This window comes from Mesoplodon bidens (assembly GCF_964165515.1).
Source record: "Mesoplodon bidens genome assembly, chromosome: 4".
Taxonomy (NCBI): Eukaryota; Metazoa; Chordata; class Mammalia; order Artiodactyla; family Ziphiidae; genus Mesoplodon; species Mesoplodon bidens.
Genome location: NC_138160.1, coordinates 14552181 through 14578751, shown reverse-complemented (window position 1 = coordinate 14578751; position 26571 = coordinate 14552181). Strand labels below are relative to the sequence as shown.

The 26571-nt window shown below is 40.2% G+C and overlaps 1 protein-coding gene across 1 annotated transcript in view; it reads left to right on the top strand.

The window, feature by feature from the left end:
- The first annotated feature begins 830 nt into the window (after nt 1–830).
- Nucleotides 831–26571, top strand: part of MARCHF11 (membrane associated ring-CH-type finger 11) — a 118052-nt gene continuing 92311 nt past the window's right edge. The window contains exons 1-2 of the mRNA XM_081233532.1: nt 831–1364; nt 2521–2676. Coding sequence (XP_081089658.1) covers nt 858–1364; nt 2521–2676 — 663 coding nt within the window. The 5' untranslated portion in view covers nt 831–857. The remainder of the gene's footprint in view (nt 1365–2520; nt 2677–26571) is intronic.

Here is a 26571-nt window from a genome sequence, read left to right as displayed (position 1 = left end):
TCTCCTGGGAGCGTCCGTTCGTCCTCGGGGCCCACGCGCCCTTCCCCTCGCCCCCCGCCTAGCCGGCTCGGGCGCGCCCGCGGCGTCAGTCTCGCGAGCCCCTTCGCCCTCGCGAGTCTCGCGTTCGATCATCCCGGCCCCTTCCAGCCCCGCGCCGCGGCATCCCACTTGCCCAGCCAGTAACGGTTTCTGGACCCGTAGCCTCCGACCCTTCCCACCCCCCCCCCCTCCAACCCCGCTCACGAGAGCTGCAGCGCCGCGCGGCTTGGGGAGGGGTAATCCGCCCCGGAACACACGTGAGCGTCCCCGGGGCGGGGTCGGCGGAGGCGGCTGAGGGGTTTCCCCCACGCCCCCAATGCCGGCCCGCGGTCGCCGCACCTCCCGCGGGGTTCGCACCCGGCCCTCCACATCCCCCTTCCCGGGAACGACCCTCCGCTTCTCCACACCTACCGCCCCGCTCCAGTTACCTCCAAATACCTCCCCCCCGGCCCATCCCCTCCGCTGCGCCCCTCCTCCCCCCTCCCCCGGTTTCCCTGGCCCCCGCCCGCGGCCACCCCCCGCCCCCCAGCGGCCCGGCTCGCACGCGCCGCAGAATTCGGCACCTCCTCCCTCAGAGCCGAGCCCGCGGCTCCGCGGAGCAGCCGCCGCCGCCGCCGCCGCCGCCGCAGCCGGGCCCTCTGCGTGCCTCCCCGTCCCGCCCCTCGGCCCCTGGCGCCCCAGGCCCCCGTCCCCACCCTCCTCCCGCCCCGCTTCCCTCCCTCCTTCCTCCCTCCCCCCTCCTTTCCCCCTTCGCCTGCAGCCCGAGCCGGGCGCGCTAGCCGGGCTGGCAGGAGGGCGGCGGCGGCGGCCCCACCACCATGAGCTTTGAGGGCGGCCCCAGCGGCAGTCGGCGCCGCGGGGAGGAGAGCGGGGACGCCGAGCCGCCCCCGTCGCCGCTGCCAGGAGAGCCAGCCTCGGTCCCCGCGTCCCCGCGCTACCTGCCACCGCTGCCCGCGCCGCCCGCGTCTCCCAAGCGCCCCGCGGGGCCCGACGAGCCGCCAGCGGAGGTGGCCCCGCGGCGCAGCGGCGCGGAGGAGCTGCCGCCGGCAGGGCAGGAGGTGGCCGCGGCTGGCGACTCCAGGGCATGTCCGAGGCGCCTTCCGGAGACGACGGTCCCGGAGGCGGCGGCGGGGAAGGGCGGCCCCGGGGAGCCGGAGGTCGGCGCGGGTGGGGACGGCGAGCGGCGGGGCTCCGGCGACCAGCCCGAGACGCGCTCGGTATGCAGCAGCCGCAGCAGCAGCAGCGGCGGCGGCGACCGGCGGTCCGGGCACCAGCACCAGCACCACCAGCCCATCTGCAAGATCTGCTTCCAGGGCGCCGAGCAGGTAAGGCCCGGCGGGTCCCGGGCGCGCTGGCTGTGGGGTCCGGCAGGGCTGGGCTGGCTCCCGCTCTCGACGGCGCCCTGTCAGCACCACGGACAGCGCCCGCCTCTGGGTTCCTGGGCTGAGCGGTTGCCTGGCGGCTCCTGCGCGTTCCCTTTCCCTTTCCTGTGAAGGCAGATAAAATTGTCCCGGTGGCGAATAGTGTTTGCTTTGGGCTACACTTGATTTTTTCCACCTAGTTTTGCAGTTACACATTCCTCAGGTGTTTTAGTGTTAATGCCATAAGTATCTCTTGTATGAATTCCTTGATGGTTCTGGTTTATACATAGAGACAAACCTATATTCCTTTTCTACAGGTGTATCGTGAGGCAGATAGTCTTAGAGGACAAACAGGGGGTGAGTCACGTCAAAACCAAAAAGGGCAGGGTCTTTCCTTATTGCCCATTTTGGTGACTCAATATCACTGCGGTGAAAAGCATGTTAGAGTTTTCATAAGAGAACTAAAACTACTTTGACCTTGTGAAAGAAAGAAACACAATTCTAAAATTATAAACTCCATTAGAGGTGCATGCAAACTTACATGCGAGTAATCACAGAGACAACAGGGATAATACATCTGTCTTACAAAATGTGTGGTCTGAGCAAACATTAGGTTTAATATTTTTCCAAGTAAGGAAATTGCATAAGAATATGCAGGCTTTCAGGAATATAGTCCCCTAAGTCAATATTTATGATGCTACAGTTAGAAAAAATAAAAGCGTAATGCTATTGCAAGCTATTTTCTGGGATGGCATGCATTTCTTCTTTAGCAATGATTAAGAGTAACTGCAGAGGAATTGCATCTGACCGTCCACTTAAAAGTTATTAAAGAGATTTAATAGTACAGCTTTTCCCCTAGGGTATTGGGAGCTGTATCCTGCAGACATTTCGTATGTTGGTAGAACATTTATGTCATAACTCTAAGTAATATCTTTGAAATAGTTTTAAGGCTTTAGTTGCATTCCCACCAGAGGTATGAACATTTAATTTCATTTTCTAGGATAGAGTTTGATACTTGTATCCTTCTGGGTAAGTGGCTTTGAAAGAAAAGAAAGCAACTGTTGGATTTTTAAAATAGAGACACAGTATAAATATTCGTACTGAGTTGTTTTCTTTCCAGGGGGAGCTGTTAAACCCCTGCCGATGTGACGGGTCCGTTCGGTATACACATCAGCTGTGCTTGCTGAAGTGGATCAGTGAGAGGGGTTCCTGGACCTGTGAACTCTGCTGTTACAGATACCATGTCATAGCCATTAAAATGAAGCAACCTTGCCAGGTAGACATTTATGACATTTTTCCCCCTGAAATAATTTTGCTAGACATGAGAATATTTGCATATGCTACTTAAGACATTTTATGCAAATCACACTAAAACCAAGATTTAGAATTTGTAGAGATGTGCTTTGAGAAATCTGTGACATTTTAATCTGAGAAACTCAAAAGTCATTTTTATTCAAATGGTCTCCTTTATTTGTTGTTTATTGATGAAATTATACCCATCCTCGTTTCTAAAAGGGCAAGTTGGTACAGATGTCTTACACTCAATTAACTCAATTTTATTCATTAGAAGTGTTACACAAATTATTTTGTTAATTTGAGCATTGAAACTTTAAATGGGCTCCATTTACAGAAAATAGATGCACGTAAAGCAAAACTTTACTAGTCTGGAAACTTTGGTTGAACCCGTTAGTTCTAATCTGAACAGTCTTTTCACTTAACCAAGCTTCCTTTTTCATCTGAGTTTTTTTCACAGTTACGTTTTGGCTACTTTCATTCACTGCTCTGTTCAGCTACATAGTGGATGCGGCAGTATTCCCAACAGTTGCTCTCAGTAATACTACTGAAATTGTGTATGTTCTTAAAACTTTTCGTGCATAATCCATAATAACATAATGCCCATAACCTGACAAAAGCCCGTGGAAAAATAGGCTTTTGGTTTTTTTTGGTATAGTGGAACGGATTCAGGTTCTTGGAATAGACTGGTGGATGTAAAATAATATTAAGAATGACATCTTAGATTAAAGCAGAATAGTGTGTAATTGATGAGATCTGACAATGACATGGGACTGAAGTTCAGCGGACATAAAAGAGTACGTTCAAAACACAGAGACGAAGGCGGTAATGGAAGGAAAAGGAAGAGGGACTTAGGAGGGAAACAAAGTGATAAGGTCTAGTGTTCTCTATTTCTATTTAAATTACCAAATTTAGTTTGCATTGAGCAATAAAACAGGTGAAATTGTTAGTGATTGCAGAAGGAATCTGGATGCTGAATTAATAATTTAAATTTCATACTTTTTAATTTGTGCATCCTTCATATAGTTGCAATTAATTTGCATCTCTGATAGTCACCATTTAAGGCATGACTAGCAGGTATGAAATGAAAGTATGAATTTTCTCAAGCTGATCTCAGGCTTATAAATAATTTGGAAAGAAGATGAATAACTAATGTGGGTGAATGATGTTATCATGGTGAAGATAGGCACAAACCTGACATATTTTCTCAGAACTAATTGATTGCACTACTTGGTATCAATTTATTGATCCATCATAGTTCTCTTGAAAAACAGAGGGAACCATGTCCAAATACCAGAATATGAGTAGTATAATTGAATCTGCAATAATTTTATGAATAGAGTATGTGGAGATGAGAAATGGAGAGCTTTGAGACTCCAGTGGAAAATTCCATGAGAAGTGCTATGGTCAGATGTTCAAAGCTGAAATAGATTGCTAAATATTTCAAAAACTTTAACTTATGGCCACAATATATTAATTCACTTGGGCTGGTTACTTCTGAAGTAAATATAAATAGGTCCTTGATATAATTTTAAAATAGAGAAGAGACAAAGGGTTGGGGCAAAAAGTACTATTTACTAATTCTAATCCTATGGCAAAATGAATTATTACTGTATTTTGCTTCATTTAAAAAAATCAATAATCATTTTAACAAAAGCAGTTCCTGAAGTGTGTATATGATATGACCAAAAAATCAAAAGAAAACAAAAAACAACCAAAAGCCAAAAACTAACCTGGTATTACTAATACCTTTAGGATTAATTTTATTATGACATATGCAAAAACTGCCATAATCTGTAGCCTGATCTGTTTGTTCCAGTGAACTTCAAAATAATATTTAGAAACAAAATTGATATGAGTATGATGGTGATAGTTCAGATCATGCTTGAGAACATAACTTACCAGGACTGCATTATATGTTTATAAAGCTCAGGACACTTAATGAAGAGAAATCAGTTATAAAATCCAAAGTGTGGATTATTATACCTAGCAGTAGTTTATTCTCAGATAAAATGTGACTGATTGTCTGACATTTCTATTACTGATGACCCAGAAACTGAGCATTTACTCTGATTTTTGGTTTTCTCCCTTGCTGGTGTGAGGCTAATCAGATTTAGCATTTATCATATTCATGCTTTTATGGCATGGCAGAGATCCATTTCCTCATGGCACAGGATCAAACAGGAACCATGTTATGACCCTCCCCTTCACTTTCCATATCCCTTTGTTCTAAGTATAGAGCCCTCCCAGAGCTGTGAGTGGGTGGTTCCTTGGATGTACAAGAGAATAATAAACATTTACCGAACACTTACTTTGTGCCAGGCACTGTTCTAAGTGCTTTACACATAGTGATACTGATATTTAGTCTTCAAAATAAACCTATGAGGTAGAGAATATTATTATCTCTATTTTATATGAAGGCAAACTGAGGCACAGAATAGTTAAATAACCTCTACTAGGTGCATATCTAGTAAAAGGCAAAGCCAGGATTCAAACAGTCTGGCTCTGAGGTTCATGGTCTTAGCCACTGTGCCCCCCGTTGGAAAGTGTTCTTTTCAACTTCATTGTAGCCATCCTGATGTTTTTGGGTCCACCACGACTTATCCTGTGTTATGCTAAGTCAAGCAGGAACTGGTTTCAGCCTGAGTCTCTATGAGGGTCTAGAAAGGCTTTGACTATCTATTGCTGTAGAGTCAAACTACCTCATATACTTAGTGGTTTAAACAACAACCATCATTTATTATCTCTTAAGAGTCTGTGGGTTGACTGAGATCAATTGGGAGGTTCCTCTCCACATGTGGCATCATCTGGGGCTGTGATCACTAGAGTTTTGACTGGATGGGAACATCCAAGGTGGCTCACTCATTTGACTTGCTGTTTGTGCTGGCTGTTGGTTGGAAGCTCAGTTGGGGCTGTCAGCTGGTTACTCACTTCTCTTTCCATGTGATTTGGATGTCTCACAATGTGATGATATGGTTCCAGGAGCATAAAAGAGGAAGTTGCAGATCTCTTAAGGCCCAGCCTTGGAAGTGACATGGCTTTATGTCTGCTGCATTCCCTTGATTGAAGCAAGTCACAGGATCAACCAGATTAAAGAGAAGGAAAAATAGACTCAATCTCTGGAGTCTGCCCTTCTTTAAAGGGAGTGGACATCTTTAATCCACAATAGGAGATAGCTTCTAAAATGGCACTATCTACCTACTCTGGTCTTTACATTTGGTCCTCACCAGGTCCAGGTCAGTCAACAGGCATCACCATAACTTCCCTCCCAGGGCTCAGAAATCAAGAAGTTTAAAAAATATATGGGATTTTGACTTCATCAGTGGTGGTTGATGCATATACTAAACCACTTTCAGAAGTGATTATTGCCTTGATGTACCTCTGGGTGCTCAGAGGGACATAGGGACAGAGAAGGAAAGGAAGAGCTAACCAGGAAGCAGGTGTGTGTGAGGAAAACATGTTGCACTGTGTCTAAAACCTTAGTTTTAGACACAGAATTCTAATCTCAATGAGAATTTGGGTCTAAATCTCCCCATTTCATGAGATTTTAGTGATGATTAATCTGTTTAATCATGTTTAATGCTTAAACATGACCCAATAGAAAACTGATGTATCCTCTACAATATATTTAAACCTAAATTACTGTATCATTAGCAGTAGGAGTTAATTAAGACATTAGAAATAATTAACATGCATTTACGTTCCTACCTCCTTGCAGAATCTCTTTTATTGATTACCATATTCAAGATGATGCATTAATGATATTTTAAGAGTAAAAGCTAATTCTGCTTTGAATCTCACAGTATGGTATAAAATAAGTGCAATCTAAGAACCTATAAGATCAAATTTATTTTGAGATGGTGATATTTTAAACTAATTAAGCGAGTATATTTAAGTTTATGAATGCGTTCAGTACTTTTTCGAGAAATAGAGATGTTTGAAGAGATAACATTTACTAGATGAAGTGTTGTATGGGAAACTTTAAACTTTTTGTAAGAGATGGACTATAATGCCTAAACATAGGAAAATAGAGTGTTAATGGAGGGCAATAGCTATGTTGCCATGGACGAGTTACTTAACTATTTGTGCCTCAGTTAACTCATCTTTAAAAGATAATAATGGCACCTGTTTTGTACATATTTTGAGGATGAAATACATATATACCTATAGAGTGCTTAGAATAGTGCTAACACACAGTAGGTGCCATTTTAATGTTGGCTCTGATGATTTTTACTTGTTCAGTCAGCTAGCCGATGGGGACCTTCATTTGCTCACAGCAACAGTGCTCACAGGTCCCTGTTGTCTCCTTCAATCTCTTGTCAGCAAAATGAAGTTAATGACTCTTCTTTCCATATCATTCTTTATCTCTGGATATTTATTCCCTGCTTTTTCTAGGCAAGCCCACCTTGGTTTCTGACCAAATTTGTTATTGTAAATAAAGAAGGAATCAGCATTTAAAAAATTAGATGTAGTGAGCGATAATGATCTCAGCACATGGGAGCGTATTTACTCTCCAGTCGTCCCTCCCCATGGGTCTTCATTGGAGTCAGCTCATAAGTGGAGTTATGAGATGCTTTTGCATGTGGCCAAGCACAAGGCAGCACTCTTCGGCATCACTGGGTACCAGTGTGTGTTTATGCTTTGGAAAGGCCCCTGGTGGTTGGAGTGTATGTGAGCAAAGCAGGAGGTTGAAGAACCCCCAGAGATCCTGGGCAAGGGGCAATCACAAAGGGCACAGGCAGGTAGTCCAGCATCAGTCACAACGAATCGTGGTGTCCATCAGCTTTCTTTCCTCCTTTGTTACTCAGAGCACCAGAGGAAAGGACTGGCAAAGGACTTGCAGAGTAGGGATTGAAACTTGCAGATGGGCCACCTGTCTTTGCGGATAGTAGAGCCCTGCCCATCTTTACCAGCCTTTAACTTTTGTATCAGTCTCCCCCTTACTGCTTTTCCTTTAAACTCTTAAAATGGGCTGTCAGCAACAAGTCTTCTTACAGCAGTGAGAATGACTGGAGAGACTCCTAGGAAGGAGAGTAGTTTTTATTTTTATCCATATTCTTATCATGATGGGGTTCATCATGATAGTTTTGAATTAGAGAGGAAGTTGGCACCAGGTAGGTTCACCTTGGCTACTGTTCTGAGGTGCAGCTTCTGAGCCTATTTGTAAAGTGTTTATAGAACTTTAATGAAATTCTTGAGGGCCCTCTGATCATTATTTTCCTAAACAGGGCTCTGTCATGAAAGGGGTATTTCCTTCTTCAGAACTGATTAAGTTGTTCTCATGACATAGCTGACGCACTAGAAGAAGCCAACAAATCCTCATTGAAAATTGACTGTGATTTTGGAAGTGTATTAAGAAAACGTCAGCACATGACGGTGTTGCATGCTGTCAGTTGAAATACTTGAAGGCGTTTGTATTCTATGGATTAAGAATGTCTGCATACATACAGCCTGGTTGAAGTGGTAAAGCCCCCACTTTTCTTTTACTTTTTCTTGAACTGTTGCTCTTATTAACATTTGATAGCAAATGACAAGCAGAGGGGAAGCTTTTCATTACCATGCCTGAATAACTAAGAAACAACGTTAAAATGTAATATTTAAATACATGTACTGACATATTTGATAGGTAATTAAAAACATCAGAATTAACAAAAAACACATCACGAGGCCACTCTCTGACCTTTGAGGTGATTTTTGTTTCATCTGCTTACTAAATCTCAAAACACTCAAATCTGCATTTTACTCACTAGAACAGATTAATGATCCTCTAGTGAATAAAATATGTAAATTATACTTTGTCTACTACTATAGCCATCTTATTTACTGTATAGACCATATGTACAGTGATTTTACAATTTGTTTCAAAGCCAGATGGTTCTGAGATGGTAGTAAAAAAGAAAAAAAAAAAGATGGGGACCATTTAGGGCATCGTGGACTGGTGTTTGCTTTTATCCTTTATGCAGAGAGGATTGGGGCTGATGTGGTCCTGATGGTGATAACTCTACAGAACTTTCTTCTCCACATGTGTTTGCTTTTCTACATTCTTTCTAGCTCTTTTTAAAATGTATTTTCCTTTCGACGCCTTTCTCTTCTTTGCTCTCTTGGCCTCTCCAGTCAGCTGCCTGTAGAAGAAAGGAAGATCTGAGTGGGACAGATTTTGGAAAAAATTATGTGACACAGCTCAATGTAGCTTGACAGTCATTTTCTTGGTCACTTTGTATGTATTCAGTGAGTATTTGTGGTATGAATGAGTGAATGAATACATGAGTGAGTGTTTTAGAAAGGTAGAGAGAATCATGGGGGTCATGTTCATATTTCTGCAGTGAGAATATGACTTAAGGAAACAAGTTGCATTTACCGCTCATCCATTAGCCATCTACTGTCAATTTTCAGCTTGTTCTTAAATTGATCTGATAATTCTATTCTGAATCTGCCTGGAAAAATATGTTCAATTCTTCAGACCACAGGAAGAAGTCTTAAGAGCAGGATCTATTTTTAAAAACCAAAAATAAAAAAAAATGCTTCCAGTGAGACATATCTGCTCTTTTCAGAAAATAAAATGTCATGAGAAAAGACTCCATGAATGTGAAATTACCCATGTGTGACACACTTCGTTTCTTGAGGTTGTCACTGGTTGAAGGATTTCATCTAGCATTTGTTCAGAGAATTTGAATAATTTGTTGGAAATTTCACTGTATGATTGAAGATATAGATGAACTGCTAAGAATGTCTACTCGGTATAATTTTTTTGATGTGAAATCTGCCACTGGGCTGAAAACAAGGTGACGGATTTTTTTTTTTTTTTAATGAGCAGTTTGTACAGCTGCAACATAACTTCGAAAATGAGTTTCCACTGGTGAGTACAATACTCCAACATAGGGAAAGGCAGCAAGAGAACAGACTCTTTATTCCTTACTCATTTCCTGCTTTGTCTTGGCGTGTGGCTTTGCTGTGATATGACTGATGTTTGCTGAAAGGATTGGAACAAAGGAAACTCAACTTCCTTCTAGTTTCGGACCCTCTAAGAGTAGAATGGGATGACTCTGAGGGCAAAGCTAGAGTGCTTCCGACCCTTCAGAGTGGCAGGGAGGGGACGAGATAATCACCTACAATTACAAGTAAATGGATGGCAGACACTGAGGACTTGGCCAAGAAAAACTGCACTTGTGGCTTGTGCTTTCTGTATCCTTGGATATTTGACAGCTTCTTGCCTGTGCCCATAACTCATAATTCAACAGCTGTTCTTATGATTCAGCCAGATGAAGTCCCACGTAAGTAGAGGTGGGCTGGAAGCAGTCCCGTGGGAAGATGTAACAAAAACCTGGAAGTGTTTCTGTGTAGGTAAAGTCAATAAGAGAACTTATTGGGGAGATATTTCTTATTCAGTCCTTCCTTTAGGTATATATGCTCTGGAAGCTACTGTCTGAAAACCTGTTTTTTTCTCCAGTTTTCATCTCTTTGACATAGTTCATTTTGACTGATGACACCTGGGCAGTGTATCCTTAACATGGTAACAGAGTTGCATTGCCCTAATGTGCCTTTTGGTTTCATTTCTCATTTTAGCATGCTAATTATGTGCAAGTGGCCAAGGCTTAATTTGGGCATAGGGGGCCCTCCTCCTATGAACTGAGCATCAAGCTCTTATTTCGGGAACCCTCTGGGCACTCCTTTGTTATATATGGACCTGCAGTTGTGCGCTGACACTTATGTGTCATGGCTCCGAGGTACAAAATAGTTCAAGTAAACAAGGAACTATTTCAAGAAATGTATACAGGCTTGCCTTGGTTTGTTCAGCTTGTCTTTTTTTAAAAAAAAGATTTTAAGAAGGATAACATCTCTCACAAATATTAGGGGATTTTACTTATATTATTATGAAAGAATATTCCAGAAACCACGGGAAATACTTTTGCTCTTTTCTCCCCCCGCCCCAGTATTAACTTCTTTTCTGTGTTACATTTGCAGATTTTAATATCAGTATGTATGTAAGTGTCCCCTCTATTAATTTAAAGGCAAAAAATAAAGAAAATTTAAAAAAATTACCAAATTTTGGTAAAATTAGTTGTAATCTTGAGAGTAGAGTAGTAAAGAGCACAGGATTTGCCAGGCATACATTGAGCATTCAGTATTTCTCTTACCCTCCTTCCACCTCTTTCTTTCTTTTCTTGACATACCTGTATCTTTTTAGTGGGAGCAAGTAGATGGGAGGTTTCTGGGGAAAACTCCAGTTCTTTGGAGAGAAAGACACAGTGAACACGGGTGACAGCCCTTGCCCACATTGTGTTCTCTAGGACCAACAAGCATGCCCAAGTGCAAACCGGGAAGGTTAAAGAAAATCTTGAATGCAAAATCCCTTTCAATCCCCTCCCAAACTGTCTTTCTTTACCTTTCATACCACAGTAGCTTCTATGAAAGGCATTTTCAGATCCAGACAAGACTTTTCAGCAATTTGAGAAGTAGTAGAAAGACGTAGGAAAATGCTAAGCCAACAAAATTACAACCAACTGTAGCTTTGAGTGACACATGGTCCTTAGACTATGGGGGGAAAGACACTGAAACCTCCTTGGGTAGTTTAGTGAAACATGTAAGGATGGGTGAGGAATCTCCCTACCTCCTGTCTGCCTCTTCTCTCTGACCTACACCCTACTAAGACTAAACATAGTATATGTTACATAGGAGGAAACCTGAGGAAGAAATACGTTACTTTAATTTTGGACATGATTAAGCTCTACTACAGTGAACTCTAGGGGAAAATTGTCAAGCATTCCTTGAATTGCTTGTGGGGGAAATTTCAATGCCAAGTGATGGTGAATGCGTGGAGATTATTAATATAACAGGGCATAGCATTGGATGAATATGTGTTTATTTTTCGTTTAGAAGATGATCTTACTCATATCAAGGGGTAGCCTCAAAATATTTCATCTTTTTTTTCTACTATAAATTAAATAATCAGTACTTCTTTATTGATTATTTTTTCACTGATCAATAAACCACTGCCATGTTGCAGGCACTGTTCTAGGTTCTAGAGCTCCAGAATTTGGTAAAACAGGCAAGACCTCTGCTTCTAAATTTAAATTCTTGATGATGAGGGACAAACAGTAAGTAAACAAACTAAGTAATTTTAGATTATGTTAATAATTCCAGTGGAAAAGAATCGGAGTGATTAAAAAAATGGAATCCTACAACGAACCATGTGATACTGGATTAGAGGTGGGAGCATCAGTATAAACTCATGTTTTGCTTAATATAGATACAAACGGTTACATATAGAAATATTTATAGATCTGTGCTTGTGCATGGGTTAGTATACACACATACATTTCCTAGCTCTGTCTATTGAGAAGGCCTAATAGTAACACCCCAGTAACAATAAGTTTACCTAGCACCAGATCTTGGTTTCCAAAACCATTCTCCAATAAAAGGAACCAGTCTCATACAAGGTGCTATTCTCACACAAGATGAGACGGGAGTATCTTGTTCCAGAAAATAAAGTGTTCAAAAAGACAAAAGGATGAGGCATAGCGAAGGAACATTAAGAGCCAACTTGAAAGAGCCCCCAGTGGCTAAACCAGGAATGATTTGAGCAATGAAACAATGTAGTTTTGGATTATAACCTAAACTCTAATATGAACATCTATGAGTGCATATTGTTATAAATAAATGACTGAATGAATCAGTAAATGGGGGAAATAGACAATCTCCCTTACAGAAGAATTCCTAATTATTTATTTATATACCGTCCCCTCCAGGAGGTGGACCTCAACTCCCCCTGGCCCTTGAGTGTGGGCTGTACTTAGTGACTTGTTTCCAAAGAGTAGATTGGTTACAGAGTGGAAAGTGGGGAGAGGGAGTAACTTTACAGTGGAGAAGCCTGGCAAATGCTACCTAAGCCCGATGGCCAAGTTTGACATTATCAGTGATGTCATGTTGATACTGTATGCCTTCGGTATGATGTAATGAGACTACTTTATCTCTGTGGTCTTCACCCTAAAAATCCATAGCCCTAGTTTAACCATGAGAAAAACAGCAGATCAAACCAAGTCGGGGGACAGTCTGCAAAATACCTGACCAGTACTCTTCAACACTGTGAAGAAAAAACAAGGAAAGTCTGAGAAACTGTCACAGAGCAGAGAAAGCTAAGGAGACATGATGACTAAATGTCATGTGGTGTCCTGGATGGAATCCTGGAACAGAAAAAGGACATTAGGGAAGAACTAGTGAAATCTTAGTAAAGTGTGGAGCTTAGTTAATATTATAGTAACGTACCAGTGTTGGTTTACTAAGTTGTAAATAAATGTACCTTAGCAATGTAAGAGGTTGACAGTAGAGGAAACTGTGTGCAGCACGTATGGGAACTCTTTGTACTATCTTTGCAACTTTTATGTACATCTAAAGCAACTTTAAAATTCAGTTTCTTAAAAATTAAAATTTTTTTAAAACTTTTTGTACGTGCTGTGTGGCATGTGGGATCTTAGTTCCCTGACCAGTGATCAGACCTGCACCCCCTGCAGTGGAAGCACTGCAGTCTTAACCACTGGACCGCCAGGGAAGTCCCCCGTGTTTTGCTTGTTTGTTTGTTTTAAAGGGTATGGGGAAGGCTAAGTGTATTTAGGTAGAAGGGGTAGGGAAAGTCTTTCTGAAGAGATGACATCTGAGCTTAGATCTAAAGATTGATGATGATTCCCCTCTGAAAAAACTCTTTGAAGAGCATTCTGGAAGGGGGAACGGCTAGACTAAAGACTCCAAGTAGGAAAGAGCTTGTTGCGTTGAAGGGAGTAAGAAGAAGTCCATGAGTGAGGAGGACTAGGAGATCTTGGGGAAGTCGGGATGCACCTTACCTTGTAGGCCATCTTGAGGGAGGCGTGTTTCATTCTAAGAGCAATGGGACATCATTGTAGAGTCTCAGGCAGAGGAGTAATATAATAAAAATAACAAATGCCTTTGTTTACCTTGTAAAGACTGGATTGGAAGGAGCCTGGGCTGAGAGCAGGGGTGCTGTTAGAATGCTCCCTGATGGGTGGGAAGGACATAACAGGGGCTCATATTAGGATGATGGCAGCAGAGATGAAGAAAAGTGGATCCATTTGAAAAATGCTTTGAAAGTAGAAGCAAGAGTTAAAAAATATTTTTGTAATTTATTTTGTGACAAAACACCTGAACTGAGTTGAAGCTAGTTATAGTCTTTACCTCAGGTAGTGTCAATTTTCATATATTTTGTCATAGAAATATTGTGATTGGTTACAGGATGTTGACCTAGATCCTGCTGAGCATGTGGGATATTACATAATACAATAAAAATGTACCATGTCATATTTTAAAAATCTGGAAAATTTGGAATTCTGAAACGCATATGGCCCAAAGTGTTTTGAGTAAGGGATTTTGGTCTAACATATGGTCTATCTTGTAGAATTGTTCCATGTGCTCTTAAGAAGAGTGCGTATTCTGCTGTTGTTGAGTGGTGTGTTCTATAAAGGTCTGCTTGGTGTAGTTAGTTTTTAGTGTTGTTCATGTCTTTTATTTCCTTGTTGATCTTCTGTCTAATTGAAAGTGGCATATTGAAGTCTCTAAATGTCATTGTTGAATTGTCTTTTTCTCTCTTCAGTTCTGTCGGTTTTTCCTTTATATATTTTGGGGCTCTGTTATTAAGAGCAAATACATTTGTAAGTGTTAAATCTTCCTGACAGATTTACTTTTTTATCATGAGAAAATGTCCTTGGTCTCTAGTAACAATTTTTATCTTTAAGATATTGGTATAGCCACTCCAGCTCTCTTTTGGTTACTGTTTTATGATGTATCTTTTTCATTCTTTTACTTTCAACCTATTTGGTTTTTGAATCTAAAGTGTGTCTCTTGCAGACAGCTTATAGTTGGATTATTTGGACCTGTATATAGTTATTCCTGAAATAGAGCCTTACGAAAGTCAACGAATGTTGTTGAGATTGCTTTTTTGTGCAATTATCAATTTAGAAGGATCTATTATTCTGTTGGAACACGTACAATTCTGCCAGGTTTTGGATTTGTTGTATTTATTCATCCGTTTAATAATCCAGCAAATATTTATTAATTACTTTACTAGGTGCCAGGCACTGTTCTAGGGACTGGAGATGAACAAAAGAATAAACAAAAGAAATAAAATCCCTGCCCTCAGAGGGCATACATTCCAGAGAGGGAGATTGATAATATACAAGTAAAAATTCCAAGTAAAAGAATTAGTAAATTAATTAATGGTAAGTGCTAAGGGAAAAACACTGGGCAGAGAAGGGGGATATGAAATGTTGAGAGGGGTGGTTAAAATTTTAGACGAAGTGGTTAGGGAAGGCCACCAATGCATGATCTTTGATACTGATTGACAGAAATTCTTCATCTATGGCTTTCTAGAAATAAGATATACTAGTGAATGTTTACCATGATTAGTTTTCCTGCTGAAGTACATTTCATTCTGAGTTTTAGTTTTCCATGAGTGGACTGGAGAGGTCAATATTTTACAGCCTATAGTTTTATAATTTGCATCAATATATTAAATGCCTCAATAGGGGCCCAATTTCCTTGATCCATTGTATGTATATCTTGGATATTATGGTGAATATTCAAGACATTGGTTTTAAAAGCCAGGAAAAAAGGGTATGATCAGACAGGTATTAAGAGAAAAAGAGTAGTGAGAAATAGTGAAAAATGTATTCTAGATTCTAAGAATCACAAATGCTCAATTTGCTCTTCCTGAATTATTTAAAATATATATTTATGTTGTCACATTCACTGTTCAAGCTACAGAATTATCAAGGGGTTAGGATCTTAAAAGCCATCATCGTATATGAGAAACATGAGAAATTCAGCCTATTTGGATTATAACTATTTTAAATACTGATTTTTATGAGTATATTTTATAAATATAGTGATAATAAAACACTCTTCTAGGACAAATACTTTTTTTTCTGTTGAAAAACACACATTTTCTGAGATGGATTGTTTTGAAGAGAAGCTCCATCATCTCATGGAATGTCATCTAGGGAACTTGGCTCTTTGGAGAATGGATGTGTGAGGCTGTAATTTTCAAGTTACTATAATTAGGAGCTATTGATGTGGCTTGTACATGACTTGGCCATTATGAAAGTCATGCAGTGGCTGAAAGAGGGGAAATGACTTTTTATGTTGCTCTTAGAGCTACAGAAATTGATATTTGGGCTTCCAAAATCCACTTGACATAAATGGCTTCCATTAAAATCAGTGCAGTGGAATGTCGGGCAGCCCATCTTTGTTGAATCACTGTCATTGACAGAGAATGAACACAAAGGAGTTCTGGAGGTTGAACACTTCTTCCTCCTCTTCAGAAGACTTTTAATCATATGGAGACAAATTTTGTTTGAGCTTATGGTACTTGGAATAATCCGTTCCCCAAATTTGATGGGAAATGTCACCTGAAACTTAAAACCCCTAGCTTTCGAAGGCATGAGCATAAGTGGGTTAGTAAGATCTTTTATTCAGGGGAAAAGTGATGGTCGTTTCATGGGGAGTGAGATGTTATAGTCACGAACATGTGCAGGAAGGAAGATAGATCATTCTTAGGACAAGTATTCTCCATGGAGCCCTAGTGTGGGTTTCCTTTGTTTGTTTGATTGTACTGGACTAGTTTAGATCATCTGTTAAAAGTCTAAAACCTTTCAAGATAAGTCAGTATCTTGAGGGTTTATATAAAGAGCAAGCATCTGATTATTGGTATCCCTTTTGCTAATTAGATGTCAGAAGAGCTTCTCTGTGCAGCTCTGCCCTCTAGTGTCTCCTGATAACTACAGTCATGTTCTCGAAATTTGACCCATGGTGCCCAGAATTCCATTAGGTTAGATATATTTATATAAATTTTTTCCATCTCGTTTGAAAATAAATTTGGCTTAGGTTCCATTTACTTAAAAGGCTTTGACATCTGTTATTATTTACCTAATTTGTTTCAGAAAAGGCACTTCCCCCACCCCCCAATTTGATTAGATTTTGATTATATCAAACATTGTCTGTTTTCTTTATTCCACTTTGCAAGTTTGGGGGTTTAAACTTTAGTCTGTTCAGAGATTTTGGAATAACTGCTTATTAAATAGTTTAAGAATATAAATCATGTGAACTCAAGAAGAATGTTACATCCATTTAAAATTATTTTAGGGAGTATATTCACATTTTGATTGCCCATTGAATATTTGGGTACAACAAGTTTAAATAGAAGATAATTATGACATCTAGCGTCTCTGCCAAAGTATTTGTAACATATTGATGATCAAGTATTTTAGATATTTTTGAAATAAGACAAAAAGAATATCCCTTATTTGGATTCATGTATTTAAGAAAAACTGTTGACCAAATATTGGGGCAATTTTATTATTTGAAAGAGAAACTGATTATATTTCAGCTTCTTTTGTTCAGCTTTCGTCTTTTTCAAAGAGGGCCTTTTACTTTGCTCAGGGCAACATTTTTAAAGAGTATTAGATGAGAAGCAATTTTCATGATGTAAAACTTAGGAACTGTGTGTGAAAATGAGGTTTTTAATTACTGCTGATTGCTTTTACTAATGGCAGGTCATCTTGCTTGAGGGAGACAATTTTTTCCAAGAGGGTTAAGTTCTTAGTTAACAACCAGAGGAACCTTAATTAAGCAGTAACTGTTGAGGCCCCGGCCATCTCCTGAGGTTCATCACTTGGGGGACGGACCATGAAGAGTGAGTGTTTTGGTCTGGTTTTGAGTCCCCAGGAAATGCTTTGTACCCTGGAAATAACTGGAATAAATAAAAAGAAATAGAGGAAGGAAAAAGGAAAGATAAATAGAATTTTCTTTTTCTAAAGGGGAACTATATTTTTATTTTGGAGGTACAAAGCATTTCAAGAACATTAATAGTGGGTATTAGACAAACAGATTATTTGTCTGGAAGCATGTGACTATCCTTTCCAGAGCAATGAGGCCACAGTACTCTTGGCTCAATGCTTGGAAAAGATGACCTATTAGTTACTGAAAATGAACAATACATAACTAGCTCAAAGAACTTGGTTAGTAACACTGTCCCTGCCTTCTTGGCTGAGTAACTCATTTATTAAGAAGGACAGGAAAGCATGGTAAAAGGAGGAAAGGATGTTATGCTCTGCCAGGGAAAACCATTTCAACACTGTGGTTTCCAGCATCACAGGCAGGGCGGGGGCCTGTAGGTATATGAGGCTTCCGATAGATGACTATGGGAGCATAACGTTCATTAAATACATTTTAAATAGGGATAAAGTAGGGGGGGATTTTAAGTGAACAGATAAATATATAAAAGAAGTACACTGCCTTTTACATAAAGATACACATGTAGTACTCTTGCCTTATTAAAAATTGGAAAGTATTTTGAGGCCAGTGTAGATTTCAGAGAAGATTTAAAAAGCTAAACATGATCATGATTGCATAAGTTAGCATGGTTAATTTATAGCTGAATATCTTGATTGTGTATGTTTTAGTTTGGACAGCTAGAAAAATGTTCTTCATCAGATTTTCATAGGGTGAGAAAAATGGCTTATGTTACTTAGTAAATGCCTTTTTGTCTGAGTAGCAGACCATAGGTGCTAAATGAAATAAACACAAGTAAATTAAAATTATTTTGCGAGGACAATAACATGTTTTCAGCAGTTAAGTCTTTAGCAAAATACAGAGCGTATTCATTTTATGGTGCTATTGCAGCAAAGGGTTGATAGCAAATTGGGACAGTTTTCAATGAAATAGCATGAAGTTTCATTGAGAGTAAGGAGAGAAATTCTTATATCAATAATGTATCTGCATTACATGTTCTGTATTAAAACATATTCATTTAACCATTTCCCAGCAGCTCCACATCGGCATAAGACTAGTATTTCTATCAAGAGCTAGGAGAATATTGACCATCGTTGAAGGCAGTTTTAGTTTATAGTTTGAAGGCAAACTATACTTCAGATAAGGTGCTAATTATATATGGATGACAGTTCTATGATATAAAAAGTAACACAGAACTCCTTATCAATTGTGAGTCAGAATTTGGCCAGCACTTTAGAAGCGAGCTCATTTTTCATGTGGTATCAGAGTCTGATAATGGAATTTCTTCTACATGTCTGATCAAAACCAACCAGTGCCAGCAAAGTGACTTTACAATGATTAAATTATATGATTATTATTTTTTAAGGATCTAGTAAATCCATTCAGAACTCAGTACAAAAATTATATTGCTTTGTATACTTAGAGATATTTATGGATTAAAACTAACTTGATTGCATGGCAAGCAACAGTGTAAAGTGATGTAGATCAGACAAGCGTTTACTTTAAGCAAATCCCAGTATGTCATTTCCAGGACTGAAAATATTTCTTAAGTGTGGTTGAGAACGATCTGGTGTAGGAGGATTAGAGTATGTTTGGGCATCTCCCCTTGTACACGCTTTCTCAGGCTGACTGTGGCTGAGCCTTTGATGAGCTTGGAAAATAAGCGCGTTTATTGTAAAGTTTGTGTTGCACTACAAGGACTGCTTGTAGAGATTCTAACTGATAATAATAATAATAGCTGCCATTTATTGAGCTCTTATGTGCTTAAGAGGCATTGCCTGACTTAATTCTCACAAATGCTATAAGAACGAACATCCAGAAAAATGTATCTCACTTGGAGGTGCTTTAGTATAAGTTGTGCCCACATTTACAGGATCAATCAAACTCTCTGGCCTTCAGAAAAGTTTCAATCATTTTGGGAAAATGGAAAAACACTTTCCGATCTGTTAAGGAGCCTGAATCCTAGTTTGTAAGTCACTACACATCACTGTGAGATTTGGGGTAAATTTAATAATTTACTGAACTGTTTTTAACTACACAAGTAACTGAGGAAAACATAATAAAAAGTATGTTAAAATTTTAATAATTCAGATAATATAGAGACCAGTAAAAATGGATAATTCCTCTCTTTTTTTACCCCCAAGGCCCCATCCCAATCCAGGTAATCACTGTTAAAACATTGGTCTGTACCCTTCTAGTACTTTTTGAAGAATGCATTTACATGTATATACATATATGTTTGTGTATTTATAGTATTTTCCCTCACTTTGTGCCTTATTCTTTAGTTTCTTTTACTTGATAGTATGTCATCACATACAACTATTATTTTTTTAACTAATGCATTAATTATATTCTTCAGAATGAAGAATTTATTTAACAGTTTTCCTGTTGAGGGACACTTAGGTAGTTTATAATTTTTCACTGTTACAAAAATGCTGCAGATAACCCTACACACATGTTGGGAACATTACGGTAGGATTGAGCCAGTTGTGGAAATGTTGGGTTATGAAGTATGTGCCATTAAACTTTTGAAAGACACTTCCAAATTGACCACCATCAGCACTGTATTAATATGACTCTCCATCAACAGTGTAAGACAGTGGCTATTTTCTGTATCTTCACCAACACTGGAAATCATCAATTAATTAATTATTAGTAAACTAAATTATTAATGTTTTATAAAAGTAATACCTTGTTATTTTAAATTGCATTTTCTTAATTATTAGTGAGGTGGAATACTGCTTTCTGTGTTTACTAACCATTGGCATTTCTGTGTGTGTGCAAATATGTTCATATCCTTTGCCTGTTTTTGATTGAGATCAAGTTTATTTGTTTAAAAATTTACGTTCACATCATTACAAACTTTTCCCCTTTTCTTGGACAGCTTGATCTGTCAGTTTCTCTTATATAACTTAGAATCTAATTGGGATATAGACATTAACAAGTCATCATGCAGTTAATTTTTAAACGTATGAGGATTATCTTGGTGTTACTGATAGCCTTGTGATTAAAGAACATACTTGATATGAATTCAGTCTTTGAATATTTGGTGAGACTTGAATTTTGGCCAGCTATATGGTTAATTTCTGTAAATGTGTAATGTGTGCTTGAAAAGAATGTGTTTTCTTCAGTTATTGGTTGCAGTTTCTCAAGTTTAATTGGATTGTCCAGTACAACTTGCCCCACCCCTTACAGAATTCTTGAGTTCCTAAGGTGAAGCTAACAGATTTGTTGGACATGTAGCTACAGAAAGCTCCTTTCCCAACCACGTCAGATAGGATTTGGTTTAGATGCCAGTAGTGAATATCCAAAATATCTGAAGCTCAGAGAATATAAGAATTTCTTTCTTTCTTTCATAAAAATGTCAGGTAAGGTGCTCCGGGGTGGTGCAGGTGCTCCATGTGTCAGAGTCCAAGCTCTTCCTCTTATTGTTCTGATATATGTGACCTCCATCTCACGTTCATCTTATTGCCCATAATGGCTGCTTCAGCTCCAGACATTACATCTGCATTCCAGGACAAAGGAAAAAAGAAGGGAAAGGACACTCCTCTAGAGATGTGTGGAAATGTCTAGAGGCCACTTCTCAGAAGTGGGGCACAGTACTTCAGACTATGTCCCATGGGCTACCACTTAGTCTAATGATGACATCTAGCTGCAAGGCAAACTAGGAACTGTTTGGTCTTTATTCTGGTAGCCTGTGACCAGCCTAATTTTGGGAGTTCTTTAACAAAAGGGATAAATAGGTATTGAGCAACGATTAGCAGTCTCTGCTATAAGTTCTATCAATATGTACATCTATCAATTAATACTCAGTTTATTGAATACAAGTGTCCTGAAGTGTAAAGAATACCACACTTAAGTTTGTGTGCAATCTTTGTTAAAAAACTTAGAACTCCACCTTTTCCACACCTTAAACACAACTCTGAACATGCTGTACCCCTTCTTAAGAGCCTCTTCAGCAACTACCAGTTGCCTACAGAGTGACATTCGTTCTCCCTAGCATGGTGTCGACATCAAGGTCTTACTGAGTTGGCCGTATCTGAAGTTACCAAATGTATGCCTGCTTCCTGTGCTTCTTCTTGTGATCTTGCCAAAGAGTTATTCTTGTTTTCCCAGCACAAACCATGAACGCTGTCTTAGTTCCTGTGCCGATGGCACTCCTTTGTCATCTAGGAGTGCGATTTCTCTATTTTCTACATGGAGAAATCTCCTCTTGCTTCTTGAGTCTAATCTGAAAGCCACGTGTCCTTTGAGACATCTCTGATCACTCCAAAATGTGCGTAATCTTCCTGTTGGAACCACCACGACACTTTATCTTTTCTGTGCTTCTGTAACTGTGTCCACATTTTGTCTCTCCACTACACCAGGAAGCACTTGAGGGCAGAACTTGTGCCTGAGTTACTTTTCCATCCTAGCCATGTGTATAACATTGGACACTGATACATCAATAAAGGAAGTTAAGTAAAGTGAATGATTGATTGATTGTAAAATGTGTGCATTTAGTGCCATAATATTTATTTTATACAAATTTACAGTATTACATTACATTAACGTAATCTATTCTCTGTGTGGTCCAAATGACATGGTCAGTGCTTGATCACAGTAGTAAGCAGAGATGCTTTTAGTTCAAAGATACCATAAGTAGCTGCAGGTGGTGAGAGAAAACATGATACCACTTACTGGCATATCTTAATATTTTAACAGATTTATTCTTAACCAAATAGAGGAAGCAGAATTTAGAAACAATGCCAGTTCCTGAAATTGGATTCATCAGGGGGCACTTTGTTTCATAAACTTTGGGAAGGAGTGATGAAACATCTTGGGCTCCATTTGTGTCTCACTGAGGGTAAGAAATGGATGTCTGATTTTGCTGTGAAAGCTGTTTATAGGTAATCTAATCCTGTGGTTTTATATCTATCTTGTCTCAAACAGCATTTCTTTACATCAGACTGGATCTTGCCAAAATTTGGCTTAGTTTCTCTAAGATGAAATTAATCCACAGGGTTTGATATGTTTTGTGACATGGATCTTGATAATACTTATTACTCTTATGCTGTACATACACTCAGGACATGTGTTTTAACTATATTTTTGCACGTTAGTCCAGAAACATGGAACAAACCTCATGTTTGGACAGAAAATGAAAAAGTTCTTTGTTAGCCAGATGGGTAAGCAGGTAGAAACTGTCTGGTTTTTATCACACCCATTGTAAGCATCTGAATCAGTGTATATTTATCTTGAAAGATACGCAGAAACTTCCTTTGGTAAAAGTCATTTAATTATAAGCAAACTGTGAGTGAAATATAAATAAAAATATAAAGTTCAACTAAACACTTTTTTGTGCTTGATGCCTGAGATGCTGGAAATACAACTACTAGTGTCAGGGTCAGAACATGCGTGCACCACAGTAGTTTGAAACTTTTCTGGAAGTGCTAGCTACCGCAATTAGGAAAGAGAACCAAAAAATGAACATACGTGTCTTTTCCCCACACGTGAATCAACAGAGAATATTATTCTTTGCCTTCACCCCCAAATGACAACAAGAAAATAAAACCAAGACAGTCATTATTATTTTATTTGCATTCCTTTGATTAGTGGGGAGATTGGGTATCTTTTCATATGTTTATTGCCAGTGTTAAGAGTGAGAGTTGAAATGTTTACTTGTGGCAGTAACTAGAGACATGGAAGGGAGAACTCTGATTGACATCGCCTTTCAATAGTGCACGCGCGTACACACACACACACTCTTAAGGCAAAATGCAAAATTAAGCTGCCAGGTTTTTGTCCTTCTAGGAGAGAAAGTAATTAATCAGTCTCAAAGAGTGGGATGTAGTGGAGGAGTGGTTCTGGGCAAAGGATTTGGGCCTGTTAACTGACACTGTGTTTTTGGAAAGCAATCTAGGAATGTTTATACAAATATAAAATCTTTGACTCTTTGACTTGGCAATCACACCTCAGGAGGTTTACTCTAAGGATATAATTATATCAGTCTGAAATGATGTATGTACTAAGATATTGATTTCTGCCTTGTTTGTGATAGAGAAATATTGGAAAACACTTAAATGCTCATCCATAAGGGTGTAGTACACCATACAGTGGTGTACTACGAAGCCAATGAAGTGTATTGAGTTGGGAGAATTTCTACAACCTATTTCGAGGACAAAAAGGAGGTTCCAGAACACATGTATGCTCTAATTCTACTTAGTGATTGAATAGATATGTAGATTCATATCTATATATCTAAACATATCTATGAATGTAAAGAGATACCTAGAAAAAACATTTGCTAAAATATTGACATTAATAATTAAAAATCTAACTGGGAAGATACATGCAAACTCGAAGCTGATGGGGAGTGATGAGAGATGCTTACAATGAACGCTTAAAAGCCTCAGGGTTTCAGCGAAGGGGAAGCTCAGTGTAGCCAGAGAGGTCAAAGAGAGTCTCACACAGGAGGAATCACTTGAATTGAGTCATTTATCCAAGTTAGGGTTTGGATGGGTGGAGAGGCGGGAACAGCATCTTAGGTTGGGGTAAAGCATTCCTTTGTCAACAAAGTTTGTGTGATGCAGTGAGGCAGGCACCAAGAATCACATATACGTTGTGGCCTTCGGACTCAAGGAGCTTATAGCCTAGCGGAGAATAAAAGCACATAAATTACAATCCAGTGTGGGAAATGCACCTATGAAGCTGTGCCCAGGGCACTGTGAGAATACTGGAAACGGGTAACTACCTAAGCCTAGAGTGTGGTGAATAGGGGGAGAGGGTGAGGGGCTGCATGTGGGGAGTTTGCAGGAGTGGCGAGTGTGAGCTGAACTCAGAGGATGGGTTAGCAAGCTGGGGAGTAATCAATGCTAGAAATAAACATGAACGTTTACACGGATAGAAAAGGCTGCCTTCAGCCTACCAACGGGTAATGCATTTAACTTGTCTGGAAATAGCAGTACTTTTTCACTCACAGAGACAGTGTAGCTTTAGCAGGCTTGCCCTGGAGGCCAGTCAGCCTGTATGTCCAGAAGCAGCGAGTATTGTGCTTCTCAGGTGAATTGATTTCTGGATTTGAGGGGGCAGGAAACACATGTCTTCTCGTCTCTACGCTCTCCAACTGCGTGACGGGCATCCAGGGCCTGGGAAGTCAAGCCCCTCCTCCTACTCTCTCCTGGTTCTGAGCTGTGCAGCTTCTTCTCTTGGTGCAGCCAGAACTGGTTCTCAGAGCTTCCTGCTGTTCCTGAAGCAGACACACGACCCCTCTAAAGCCTAAGAATTATGTAATTTATTTGTAATAATGTCCTCTTTCATGGAAGAATGATTCATAGAGAATGAAGTGCAGAAATCTAGCCTGATGAATTTTTCCGTGTGTATACGCACCTGTGTAAACACCATCCAGGTCAGTCCCCAACACGCTTCCTGGTGCTCCCTCCCTGTAGATGGTCTCTCAAAGGTAAGCATGATTCTAATGTCTATTAAACCAGATTGATTTTTATCTGTTTACGGACGTCATAGAAATGAAATCTTACAGTATTTATTGTTTGTCTTGGGCTTCTTTAGCTTATCATTACATCTGTGAAATTCATCATTGCATGCAGCAGTAGTTAACTCTTTTCTTATTGCTGTGTAGTACTCTGTCATATGGCCACCCTAGAGATGCACATCCATTGGTCAGCTATACTGCTGTCTTTCCCCTTGGACCACTGGACATGTTTTTAAGGAGGTGGCTTAGGCACAAGAGAACGTGACAAAGCATGCAAGCAACATCTGCCAACATTCCATCGGCCTGAGCCAGTCACATGGCTGGGCCCAAAGTCAAGGAGCAGAAGGTGTATCAATAGATGTGGGAACACCTGCAGAGTTACACTGCTAAGGACATGGATATAGGGCCAGGTGAAGGGCTTGGGCCATATGTAGTCGGTGACACTGGGTTATAGGCCATGTGTGTGTAGAACTGCAGTAGACTCCACCAAAGAGTTTCCTAAGTGCTTGTACGAACTTATATTCCCACCAGCAGCATAAGGAAACTCAAGCTGTTCCACATCCCTGCCAATACTTTGATACTTATGACTTTTAATTCTAACCACAGCCAGGAAGCATGCATAGTGTAGAAAGGCTCTTTCCTCATCTCAACTTTCCATTGCCCTTATTCTTCATTTCATTTAGACACCAGGTCTTTGAAACAAGATGTATTCATGACTTTCTGGGAAGACCTCACTTAGGTTTCAAAAGAAGGCCTTGGAAGTTGGGGTGAGGGCTTGGGGGAAGAGCAGGGCTCTGGGGCAGGAGCAGTGCTGGACAGGGTAAGTAGGACACTGGGTAAGGAGATGGGTAAGGGGCGGCTCACAAGGTGCCTAGTTGTTGGCTGGGGGAGAATGAATAGGTGGCATGGGGAGCTGGCCATGAAAAGGTGGGAGACTTATTCTCTCTTTCCCTGTCTTCATCACCAAACCCACCACTGTGCACATGCATTTGGACAAGGGTCAATACTAATTATAGTTGGACTTTGGTGCCAGGGGTAGGGGAAGATGACCAAATGTCGGTGGGGTCTGTGTAGGCTAGTGAGGAAAGAAGGAAAGAGGAGAGGAAAATCCCACGTAGCCTCTTGAATTTGGTCAGTTTCTGGGTAGCTATTGTTTTGTTTTGTTTTGTTTTTGAGGTACGCGGGCCTCTCACTGCTGTGGCCTCTCCCGTTGTGGAGCACAGGCTCCGGGCTCGCAGGCTTAGAGGCCATGGCTCACGGGCCCAGCTGCTCCGCAGCATGTGGGATCCTCCCAGACCGGGGCACGAACCCATGTCCCCCGCATCGGCAGGCGGACTGTCAACCACTGCACCACCAGGGAAGCCCGTAGCCATTGTTTTGTAAGGGGTATAGAAACCATCTGAACTTGGGACCGTGAAGTAGTGTTCCATTTATGATGTGTATGTTTTTTGATTCATTGACTCAGTCACACACACACACACACACACACACACACATATATACACATATATGATTTTCCCATAAATTTAATCTTACAAGTTGTTTTTCTTTTAACAAAAACCAAATTCGTGTCCTCTGCTTCCTAATAGCACGCTTACTTCATACTCTGATCAT